This window comes from Lissotriton vulgaris, chromosome 10 (assembly GCF_964263255.1).
Source record: "Lissotriton vulgaris chromosome 10, aLisVul1.2, whole genome shotgun sequence".
NCBI lineage: Eukaryota > Metazoa > Chordata > Amphibia > Caudata > Salamandridae > Lissotriton > Lissotriton vulgaris.
In genome coordinates this window covers 852,266,422-852,279,419 of record NC_141698.1, presented here as the reverse complement: position 1 = coordinate 852,279,419, position 12,998 = coordinate 852,266,422, and the positions used below count along the sequence as shown (strand labels likewise).

Sequence of the window (12,998 nt, the reverse complement as noted above, 5' to 3'; positions counted from 1 at the left end):
GTTTTGGGATTTTTATTGTTTTGCATTTCAATTTTATTATTGTTTTGGTACTCCATAAATACTTTACACATTGCCCTAAGTTAAGCCTGCCTGCTCTGTGCCACGGCTTCCAGGGGGTTGAGATCGGGTTAATTTAGTGACCTAGAGGGTTCACCCTGACTAGGATTGTCATTATTACTTGAGGTGGTGTAAGAAATTGGGTTACTGACTGAGAAGGTGGAGCCCTACTCAAGCAGGAACCACAATACTTGTCAGGGTGAAATCACAAGCATACCCCAAGTTAACCTGTGCTCAACCTTCTGGTAGCTTGGCACAGAGCAATAAGGCTTAACATATATGCAATGTGTAAAGTATTTATGAAGAACTTCAAAGACTAATAAAGTGAAAAACACAACACAAGACAAATCCCACACCAATTTCGTAAAATAGAGTACATTGTAATAAATTAAACAAGTCAAAAACGACAAAAATTCAATCAGTATACCCGTGAACATGCAAATTTTAAAGATTTAAGTAAAAATAGTGACAGAATGCACAAAGCGCCAACTGTGGATATCTGGTCGGGCTTGACCGGGACAAAGTCGCAAGTTCAGGCTGACTCCGATGGAGTGTGGGCCAGCTACAGGGACCCAGTTGGTCCCACTGAACAAGAGTACCTTAAATTGTGGTTGAGGAGCGTTGATAAGTCCCATGCTGAAGATGGGTATCGCTCCAGAAATTCCTAGGAGCTGCATAGCTGCAATGCGGGGTCCTTTGTCATCAGGGGTGTTGTAGATGGAGGGCTTGTGGTGTGAAGGCTTGTGTTGAGGAAATCCATGCAGCAGAGGCGATGCGTTGCTTGTGCTTGGGGTTGCACTGCGCCGCAGAGGAGATGCGTCGCATCAGCTGAAACCATAGCTAGGCTGCCAGAACATCTTCAGGCCCACTTCTACGTTTCCAGGACTGGAGTGGCACCACATAGCAGGGTAGGATGCACAGATTGCAGAGTCCAGGTGCTGAATTCAAGGTTCTAGTCAAGAGGCCAGCCAACTAGCCCTTGGAGTCACTCTAGGGTCCTGGGTTCAACAGATGCAGGTCAAGTCCTTCTCACACAGGCAAGAGGGCAGCAGGCCGCAGGTCAGCACAGCAGACCTTCAGAGCAGCATCCAGCAGAGTGGGCGTCCTTCCAGCAGCACAGCAGTCCTTTTTCCTGGCAGAGTCCACAGGTCCAGAAGTGTACTGATGAGTTGGGGTCTTAGGTCCAACGTTTATTTCTGGTTCTCACTTTGAAGTGGAGGAAGCATCTAGAGGTTTCCATACGTACTGAAGTGTCAGGCATCCCCTTCCTTCCCGTCCTGGCCCCAGCTTGCCTGGAGTCACGCTAGACCAGTGTCAAACCCTTTGTGAGAGTGCTCAGGCAGAGCCTTTGTGATGTACAAGTGTTGGAGGTGATAGATTCTCCCCCTTGTTAACTCCGAGTGTCTCATCCTGCCAACGCCTACCTTTCTCACAGTCTTGGAGCAATACACAAAGACCAACTGCCAGCTAAACCTAGTCTTGTGATCCAGGATCAGGCTGCAGGCACAAAATGGTTTGGACAAGAAAATTCCATCTTTATAAAAGTGGCATTTTCAGAAGTTTGATTAAAAATCCGACATAGCCATTAAAGAACGCTTTTAATTACAATTCTTTTTACACCAAACTCGACGTCTACCTACTCCCAATTGAAAGTTACAGCTTACTACATGTCATTGGCTAACTCAAATGGCGTTTTCACTACCAGGGCTTGTAAAGTTAAAAACACATGTCCTACATTTTAAATACACTGCACCCTGTCCTCTTGGCTGTTCAAGGCCTACCCAAGGTGTGAGTTATATGTATTAAAAAGGGAGGTTTAGGCCTGGGAAAATGCTTGCCAGGTCGAAATGGCAGTTTAAAACTGCACACACAGGTTGCAATGGCAGGCCTGAGACATGTTTAAAGAGCTACTTCAGTAGGTGGCACAACCAGTGCTGCAGGTCCACTACTAGCATTTAACTTACAGGTCCTGGGTACAGGCAGTACCACTTTACTAGGGACTTGCAAGTAAAGTAACTGTGCCAATTGGGTGTAAGCTAATTCTACCATGTTTTAAAGAGATAACACAAGCACGTTACCGCTGGTTAGCAGTGGTAACATGTGCAGAGTCCTAAAGCTAGCTAAACTGGAGGATTGAAGGTAAAAAGTTAGGGGAGAACCAGGTCTAACAGGTAGATATTTACCCCCCCCCCCCCCCAACAACTAATCCTCCAATTTCTTATATGTGGATGGATGCTGGACATTTTATAATCACCTACCTAAGTCACGTCTCATAAGCTTCATAATTTTATACTCCCCTCCAATATGGTCAAAATATTCTATCACATTCGGAAACTATCCCAACAACTAGTTATTCTTTGACCTACATGATAATTCCTTTTAAAATTACTACTTTCTACGTCCTTAAATCAGACTGTAGAGACTGCGATACACGACAGATGATTACCCCAGAACTTGACTGCAGCAACAATACTTACTCTGAATAAAACACAAGGTAAGCTCTCAATTAGACCTGTTACTCGTAGACGTGTGGTGTCAATGATGAACGAACTGCCCACTTCTCACTTTCCTTCTTTCACTCAACAGGCTTAATCTTCCTATTTGACAACACTTTACTTGGACCCGATCCTCTACAAGAGGTAAGCATAATTAGAAACTGCTCCAGGCCTCGGGGTAGTGCCACTCATGGCTGTACTGTCCATTTAAACACTAATTATTGTTTGCACAGTTTATACTTGCTCTCATGTTTTATCATCATTGCCCTCTCCTTTTCCGTCATCTCCCAGACCACAAACAAACTTGAGGTAGGCCCAATTTGTTCTAAGGACCAGCTTACTTTATTACTGTTATCACTAAGACCGACATTGAACCATCATTTATCTATATTTATCACCAGATTACCTGGATCTATTTACCACTAGGGGAAAGAGTTCTTGGTTATGTCTGACCTTGCCCTCTGGTTACAAAAGACACCCTTTTATGGATTTTATGCACTTGATAATTTCTCTATTTTTTTTCCATTACTTGTCTTATAGCAATGCAAACATAGAACCAAGCCAACACCTCCAAACTAGGAACCTCACAGGATGTTTTTAGTTTCAATTTTCGAGCTTCTACCTTTGACTGATAAGAATGGTGTACCAGGTAGGCAAGTAGTCCCTGGCCCTTTCTCTTTCTCCGCTGTACTACAGACTCTTTTTTTCCACTGACATATGCTTCTTCTTGACTCATGGAAACTCAGCTTAATATATTTGCGCTATATCAGCTATAATTGTAACTATCAATATTTGGAGACTCAATCACATAATCTCTATGTAATATTCTGCACATTATGTATACCCACCACAAACTCTCTACAGCATTCTATCACTAGGGAAATTTCCCCTGATTATCTTGGAAACCTATTTCTCAAAGGCCTCCACCCATGAAACTTCTGAATCTAAAACAACATATTCTAATCCATCGTAGGCTCAAAGACACTTCTAGATACCTATTCATCTTTAAATTGGATCCACCTTTTATACACAATGGACAATGAGCACAGTTTTGCAGTGTAGACTGCACAGAGTGAACAACACTTAGATTTTAAAAAATGATCACAGAATATTTTGGGAGATTTCACTAATTTGTTTGTTCATTACGTTTTCTTGTTCTTATGTCTCTACTTTCAATTACTGTTTTTATTTTCCCAATTTTCTGTATGCCTGATTTACTTGTTGTTCAAATTAATTGTTTGTTGCTACAAATAATCACACAGCCTTGAAAAAGTCCCAGGCATGTGCCCTGCATAAGGGGCGAAACACATATTGGCTGGCAGAATCTTCCATAAATAAAGTTTACCTAAATAAACCATTGAGCTAACAATGCAAAATATGAGCCTAACTGTGTTATTGAATACTGAAGATTTATCTACTTTGGAAACATTTCCCCATATATAATGTGCTGTCCGCCCTATTCCCCCGCAACTTAATCAATACCAGATAGTAAACTCAATCTCATTTTAAATTTCTGAAACATAATAATAAAACTTGTAGACTATGTGGATATCATAATAAATCCCTATGCCACATGATGTGTGTCTGTCCTACTGTCAGCAAAGCAAGAATAACGCTTCTAAAACCAATCTTAAAAGTCCTTAACATGCATACTTGTAGGCAGACTATTACTCGCTGGGCGGGGGGTAATCAAATATTCTAATTTGTCGAGGAGTAAAGTTTTTAATTTCCATTGACACACTCTTATGAAAAGCGGATTTTGATCCTGTGAATTTGGCTATTAATGAGTTGAAAAATCCTGCACATATCGAGATATAATGACATACTTTATTGTGAACCTGCGAACTTGATTGTTAATGAGTTGGACATTTTTTTATACATATCCTGACATAATGATGCACTTTATCGTGAAATTGTTTTAACTTACATTTGAACCTGTGAACATGATTAATAATGAGTTGGAAACATTTTTGTACATATTCTGACATAAGGATGCACTTTATCGTGAATTTGTTTTAACTTTACATTTTTAATAATTTTAAGTGTTTTATTTTATGGTTGTAAAAAACCTAATAAATAAAGAATTCTTCTTCTTACTATAATAATAATATTGACATTTTAATAGTTCAAATGTTTACTCCTCACATATTAAAGGCTGTTATGAAATTTAAGCATAAATACTAACCAGTGATCCTTACCTTTCCATCAGTGTCTCAATGTAGGTTCCTGAAGTGCTAGAACCAAAAAGGTACCTGGAATCCAAATCAGGTTAGAAAATGGCACACAGACTTAATTTCTTTATAAACAAATATCTCATGAATCACTGACTTGTTTGCTTATTCAGTGCATAATTATAAATAAAAAATGTCTGTACACTCATAATAAATTCAAATGTTTATTTCTGCAAACGTATAATAGGTGATTCAAAAAAAGAACGGTATATACAAAAATATAGGAGGAAGGTCTACAATACAATGCTTGCACATTGTGAACCAATGCTTTTACAAAGCACTCAGAATACTCTTTGTAAATTACTCTAAATGGATTAAGTGATTGCTATTTGTTGATACTTACAGCTTTGTTGTATATTCATCATAGTTTGCATTTTTTCATTTTAAAAATTAAAAAAAGATTTTCCATTCATCATAGTTCACATATTTCATTTAAAAAATAAAAAACATTTCTCATTTTTAATCTGTAGATAAATGACATCCCTTTGTAAAGAAGAAGTAAATATACAATCTTTCTAAACTCTGTGTTCTGGTTTCGGGGTAAGGCTTGCATAAAAGTTTCAACGTTCTGTTGGCCATGGATACAATAGTTCCCGTCGAAGTGAGGATATGTATGATCGATGCTAGTAGTATATTTATAAAGCAGTTAGGCCTTGCAGACTTCTAAAGATGCCCCTTAGCTGAACTGCTACAAATATGGCGTGTGTGGAATGTGTGTGCCAAGCGGGATAAATAATAGGGTGGAGAGAGGGTTACCATGTAAAAACTTTAGAAAACATATGAGAACTGCGTCTTTAGGTTACCTTAGGTGTGTCTGCTCACCTGTGCACTTGCAAAAACTGCCCTCGGACTATCGAATTTTGTTCAGGAGCTTTTTATAGCATTCAGGGAGAGGCAGTAGGAATCTGGAAGGTATCTGTCTTAAAACATCATTTTAAATGCAACTTCAATCTAAGCGCCAGCTTTGACTTCTTCTTGCCACTCCCTCGGCCCTCCCCCAAAGTCCAAACATCTATTTTGCACTTGGTGATTCCAACTGAATATTTAATCAAACCAGTTCATTTAAATCTAAAGACAGGTTAAGGTCCCGAAAGGGGGGTTGGTGTCTCTAGGTTCCAACATGTAATGATTACATTGCAATCAGTAGTGATCTTCCAAACAAGTCTATGCAGAGTGCACATCTCAATCATTTTTTCGTGGATTATCTCCCCTCCACCACCATCCCCCTCAGATGTACTACATTGTTTTTTAAACTAAAAAGACAGTTGTTTCCACTCACAATATGTTTTTTTTGTTTAAAGTTTAACGTTTTCATAATGTAAGATGTCTACAGAAACCGCGATCATGGAATTTGGAAAAGGCAATGCACCATGCCTTGAATATTAATAATGCCATTCCCTGTGTACGCAATACAAGGAATATTTCTATTTGAACCTCATTTTGAATTATTTACTCAGTAGAAAGGGGTATATTGAAATTCTTAAATGAAGAAAGGGGTACACCTTACTAAAGGAATCTTAGTTTGACATGCAGCATTTTTACAAATCTTATCTGAATATCTCCAGCAAAATGTCAAAATTTCCAACATCAAAAGTTAAAGGGGTTGGAGTGCTTAGGGGTTACTGTTGCATGTGTTGGTAGGTTTCCCAAGAGAGAACATTTCCACAAATCCTATACGTTTTAATTATATTTAAATACTAACGTGTAGAATCACATATCTCAATTGTATCCACCTCTAGTCATCAATTAATTATACAGCTATTTACAAATAAACTCCATTTATTTTACACAAACATGATCTACTTTAGTATGATTTGACATTTTAATGCCTTTAACATTTTGAAGCGCTCCTCCTCGAATAGGAACTCTCTTGAGAGCGAGTGTTGTGTCTGCCAGAGGTCCACCGGTGATTTCAGAAGGTGTGCTTTTAACAGTCACTCGCCGGCCATAAGCAATCTACAAAACAAAACAAATATGCATAGTTACCGTTCCACAATGGTTGTGCTGTGTGAATAAGAAGCATGCTTGAACCCAGTTTCGACAGATGGAGCAGGTATTTTGAGCGTTGTTTCAGGAATTCTATAGCTAACACGAAAACTAAATTCAAATATTTTTGATTGTGATGGATATGAGCGTAAGTTCAAAGGCAGAATATTTAAAAAAGGCATTGTTTTGAGAAACAACATGGTGGTGGCCAGATGTTGTGTGAGTACTACGTACGGGGGAGTGGGCTGTTGATTGCGCCAGTTTACCAGTAAACAGGGATGGGTTACATATGCAGGTAGGACAGAGCAGAGGAAGCTGTCTTCTTGCCTTTCTGCACACATCTAACGAATGAGTATAGGGGCAAAAACCTGATTGATACAATATGAACTGTCTAGAATTGGACAAAGCACTTGGGTGAGACTACTAACATATATGCGCAGCAAAAAGATGGCATAACACCTATAGTGACACTGGGACCTGGAAAGATATGCAAAAGCACAATCATAAAAAAAATAATCTAGTGTTCCATCAGGAAGCACAGTAGTGTGTAAAAACCACCCATACAAGTTTCAAAGTTGTGGGCATATAAACCATGTTACGGCACTAGACGAACAAGTTACCCTCTGTAAAACTTCTTTCTGGTAGGGACTCTTTCTAGCTACAGATTCCACACCTTCTGAATAACCCCAGGTGTCAGTCTGGCCCAGAACTTTTTCAACAATACCTGTGCATGCTGGTAGGTGGTGCCATGTGGCTCCACACCGATACTGTCCCGCTCCAGAATTGATGTGCAGAGGGTATAAGACACCATTTCCTCCTCCGTACTGACATCAATTGCTTTCGAGACTGTACATGTCCCCAGACGCAGAACACCAAAGCAAATTGGTGTGACCAGTGTGCAGACTCCTAGACTTGGGATCTTATTCATTGATTGCGGCCAGCCACAGAACAGGGAAGATGGGAGGGTAAATGAGGAATTTGCGTCTAGAGTATCTACCAGAAAGAACGTTGCTGAAGATAAGTAACTTATTCTTCTGATAGAGACTTCTAGCTCAGATTTATCACCTTTTGAATAGTTGCCAAAGCAGTACCTAATGGGAGGTGGGTTATGAATGTGCTCAAACTAGAAAGTCACGTAGAACTGAGTGGACAAAATCCCCTTCTCCACAGACCTGAATGTCCAGACAACAGTGCTTCATCAACATATGGAGGGGTGTCCATATAGCCACCTGGCAAATGTCTAGGACAGAGACTCTGCATACCAGCACAGTGGCAGCAGCTTTAGCCCCTGCAGAATGAGCATGTAATCTTTACAGAGTATGCTTTTTAGCCAATGCGTAGCAGGTCTTAATGCAGAGCATGATCCAGCAGGAGATGGTTCCCTTCTGCACAGCTCTGCCTTTTTTTGCTCCCATGAACCCCAAGAAAAGCTGATCATCTACCCTATGGTCTTTAATACAATCAATGTAGAAACTCAATGCTCTCCTGGGGTCCAAGCGATGGAGTCCGTCCTCCTTGTAAGAGCAGGGAGGGAGGTGGAGCATAGCAAGCCAGCAGGGTGATGCTTGTAGAAATAAAGCTAGAATCAGCAGAACCAGCTTTTGTGGGAAGAAACAGGTGGACACGGATAGCTTGAAGTTCCCCTACATGCTGGGCCAATGTTATGGTGATGAGAAATTCTCTTGAGGGTGAGGAGTAAGCATGAGCGGATTTTGCGGATTGGCAATCCGCGAATTTGCGGATTTGCAAACTCGCAATCCGCAAAATCCGCGAATTCCCGCGAATTTGCGGATTTTTTTTTTTTTTTGTGTTCGCCCGTGTTTCTGCCAGTTCGCGAGGGTTTTTACAATTTCGCAATTTGCGAACTTACCTGTCGGGTCGCAAGTTTTGCGAACTTGTTGTTTCTACGTGTCCAACCTGTTTGGGACACTCTTCTTCATCACTGCCACTCTCTGTCACCACTGCCACTCTCTGACTACTCATGCCACCCTCTGGCCCACCCATGCCACCCTCTGTTTCATCACCACACCCTCTGGTTGTCCAGTGTACATTATTTTTGGCAAAGCAAAGCACACCTTCCCTGCCTCAAGTGACCTGAATTAATTTGGGGCTGATTAATGTGTCACAGAATATTTTTTTAGCTGGCACCTGCTTCCTTAGTGCGCCCTGATTAGTGATCTTTTGCACTTGCTAAGTGCTTTCATTGTTGCAAAATTAGTTACAACACCTGCCCTGCCCCAACTGACAATAATGAATTAGGGGCTGATTAATGGATTTTAACTTCCAGCCTGGCTCCTGCTTGTCTCCCTTAGCTGTAATTCAGGACCTTTGTGGCATATGTGTAACTATTCTGAGGTTCAGAGCAGGGTCACATAATAGTTGCAACTGGCAACTGAACTCTGGAGGGGCCCCTCAGGAAGCACTACAGGAAATGGCTACTAATGATGAGCCTGAACTTTTGAACCTGGTAAGTAGTTACTTTCAGTTTTGCTAAAATCGTATTTCTGCAATTTCGCACTTATTCGCGGGGCGCGAACTCACGCGAACAGTGCGAGCAGTGCGAGCAAAATCCGCTGCTCGCGGATTTGCGGATTTTTCAGGAAATTCGCAAATCTCGCGGATTGCGGATTTCCCGAAAATCCGCAAAATCCGCGAGCGGAACGGATTTTCCGCCCATGCCTAGTGAGGAGCTGCTGTGAAGTGGCTCAAATAGAGTGCACGTTGGAAAGGTGAGGATCAAGCTAAGGTTCCCCATGGCATAATGAAAGGACCAGGAGGAAGCAAATGCTGCAACCATTTAAAAAGTCACATAACAACAAGAGACTTGAACAAAAAATGCTGATTCAGCATTTGCAAAAATGGTGAAAGAGCTGAAAGAAGCCCTTTAACTGTACCCAGAGTTAGAGACAAAACATACAATAAAATGCCAGCTAACATGGCCTGAAGGGGGTCAACTTACCAACTCGTGCACCAAGCTAGAAACAGATCCAAAGGACAGATGCAGCCAAGAGTCTCCTGGCTGCCAAGATAACATCAATTACTTGCGGAGGAAGGTCAAAGGTGTTCAGCTGTCGCACCTCAATCTCATGTGTGAAGGTGGGATTTCCGAAGGGTTGAGTGCAGAACTCTGCCCTGCTGCTGCAAAAGCAGGTCATCCCGAAGGGCCAGCCTAATCAGAAGACAGATGCACTAGCCCAGGAGTTCTGGATAACATACTCTCTGTGCCTAATCAGGGCCACTAGGATTATTTGGGCCCGGTCAGGTCTCATCTTCTCAAGGAATCAGTGGTATCGATGAGAAGGAATAGGAGGAGTCCCGAGTTGCAGGTCTCCGCATCTCCAAGCGAGAGACACCCCTTGGAAACTCCACTGTGCAGGAGTGCTGACATAGCGCAATCTTGGCGGTGGCAAACAGATCGAGCCAAGGTTTCCCTCACTTGCGCATGAGACCTTGTATGAGCCACTAGGCGCCAATTGCTGAGCTTGTCCACCCTGGCAGTCAATGATTCTGCTAGGTGAATCACCACAAAGAAGATTACTTGGTTGGCCAGCATTTCCATAAGCACAAGACATCCTGGCAGAGAGTTGGTGGCCCCACCCCACCGTTTGTTGCAGTACCACATGGCGGTGGTGTTGTCTGTGAGCATCTGTACTAGTTTCCCATTGATGGATGGAAGGAATGCTGAAAGCTTGAAATGGCGCTAGGACTACGGCTGAGACCAGAGACCTCTAACCTTCACCTCTCCCTGAAGACCACCTCTACCTAGAAGTGATGCATCGGTCATCACACTGGTTGGAGAAGGAATAAGGGTATGCAGCTGACCCAACCGCAGTCCAGTAAACACCAATGCAGATCTTTTGCAGTCCCCTTTAAAATCTGACGAGGTCAGAAAGGTCCCTCGGACGCTGGGCCTACTGAGGCTTCAGATCCCACTGCAGAGCCCGCATATGCCACCTGGAGTGATCAACCAGCAGGATACAGGAGGCCATCACTCCCAGCAGCCTCAGAGTCGACCTCCCTGAAATCCAGTTAATCCACTGTAATCCAGGACCAAGACTGATAGCAGTGGATTCTCTTCCCCAAGGGAAAGGCACGAAACCAAAATGTGACCAGGTGGCTCTGATGAAGAAGAGCATCTGAAAAGGATTTAGGTGTGACTTCTGCAAGTTGATAGGTAACGCCCAAGGATGACAGGAGGTTTGCCGTAGTCTGAAAGTGGTTGACAACTGCCAGGGACGAGCCTGCTTTCAACAGCTAGTCTTCAAGGTAGGGGAAGCCTGGCATGCCGAGCTCCAAAGATGTCCTTCCATCACCAGCATCACTTTTGTGAACACCTGAGTGGCGCTGGTGAGTGCAAAAAGGAGCACAGCAAACTAAAACCTGTCTCACCGTGAACTGCAGGTAACGCCGGTGGGCCGGTAGGATGGGTATATGAAAAGAGACATCCTGCAAGTCCAACGCTATAATCCAGTCTCCACAGTTTACGGTAGAGAAGTCCAGGGCCAATGTGAGCATCTTGAATTTTTCCTTCCAGAGAAATGTATTGAGAGGGTGCAGATCTAGGGCAGGCTAGAGACCGCCGTCCCGCTTAGGCACCACGAAGTAGCAGGAATAGCAACCACGTCCTAGTCGTGGAGCACATTTGCTTTCAATAGCCCTTTTGGCCAACAAGGCTTACCCGTCCTGTCGCAAAATAGAAGGAGAGTCCTCCATCATTCGCTTGGGAGATGGTGGAAAGTGCAGTAGTGTAGAAAGGAAGGGGAGGGCATAGCCCTTCCAAACAATTTGCAGGACCCACCTGTCTGATGTTATGGCCTGCAAGAGTAATTGGATCCTGCCTCCCACCGGATGGCTGTGCTCCACTAAGGGCACGCTAAAGGAGTTTTGATGGTGGGACTGCGGAGGGGGGGGTGAATTAACTGGTTGTATGTCGCACCTCTGCTGAAACCACAAAAGGAACTGGTGCAGCTGACGAGGTTGGGCAGATAAGCCCAGGGAGAATGCTGTAGCTCTGTTCTCTTTGAACTACTCGAGAGCAGAGTCCCTTAACAGGTGTGTCCCATTGAACGGCATGCCACGAGGGATGACTGGACATTGCCTGAGAAAACAGTGGCTCATAGCCAGGCCGGGTGGCAAACAAAAACACTGGTGCCAATGGCCTGCTCAATGAAACTGATGGTGTCAAAGCAAAATTGAATCATTAAGCATCTCAACTGTCCTGAATAGTCTGGGCAAGGATAGGTCAGAGATGTTTGGAGACACCTGGGAGTACTTAAGACACAGAGTTCAAAAGGGTTTGGGAATAGAGCTCAGCAGGGGGCTAGTGGATGAAAATACTCATTTGCAAAAGGTTTCAACCTGTTTTGACTCTCTGTCTGGGGAAGTAGTTGGGAATGTTGTTAATGTCTTACTTGCGTCAGAGACAGTCCGGACTTGGGACAGAGACATTGTAACAGACTTGGAGGGTCCAGCTGGCGCAGAGGTTGAACTCACCAGCATTATTCCAGGTGGAGGGCCTTTCAGCTGCCTGGGGCTTAAAGACGCATCAGAGGGAGTCGGCAACATGGCTGCACAAACTCTTTGATCTGTTGTACAGTGGTAGATGGCCCAGGAAACTCGGGTTGTGCTGAGACCAGTTGCGGAGCCAGCTCGGTAGTCAGTCGACTCCGGGAGCGAGATCTAGATACATGGTGCCAGCCCCCTGCCCTGCCGACTCAGGTAAATGTGAGTGGTGAGAAGGCACCGACTCCAACTTTTATTTCTCATGTTTATTTTTTTAACTTACCGGACGACTTGGATCGCAATGAAGTCCACCTAGTGAGCTGCTTTGGTGACTCCTGCAGCGGAAATGGGACCGGGACCAAACCTTGGACCGCAGCTGAGAGCGGTCTTAGCAAAGAGTCTTTTTTATGCTTGGAGATGTAAAGTTTCACCTCGCGGTCCCAGATGGCCTTCGGGCTCATCAACACAAGTCACTGCAGGTCTTGGAGTTGTGGCCCAACCCCAGACACCACAGGCACACATGATGGAGATCTGTCATAGACATGTGATTGCAACAGTTCCGACAGGGGATAAAACATTTCATTTTAGGAGGAGGCAAGCCTTGCATACTTTTGGAAATTTGGAAAAAATAAAATATCACTGAAAGTTCAGAGAAAACTCTGGATCTGCATCATGAGGTGCGGAAAGAAAGGAACTCATCTCAGTATGCAGGAGTGGTGCCTATATT

General features: G+C 43.3%; 1 protein-coding gene across 1 annotated transcript in view; it reads right to left on the bottom strand.

Annotated features, from left to right (window-relative positions):
• Nucleotides 1-4,933: 4,933 nt before the first annotated feature.
• The window catches only part of CFAP69 (cilia and flagella associated protein 69), a 552,009-nt gene continuing 543,944 nt past the window's right edge, over nucleotides 4,934-12,998 (bottom strand). The window contains exon 23 of the mRNA XM_086941791.1: nucleotides 4,934-6,739. Coding sequence (XP_086797917.1) covers nucleotides 6,563-6,739 — 177 coding nt within the window. The 3' untranslated portion in view covers nucleotides 4,934-6,562. The remainder of the gene's footprint in view (nucleotides 6,740-12,998) is intronic.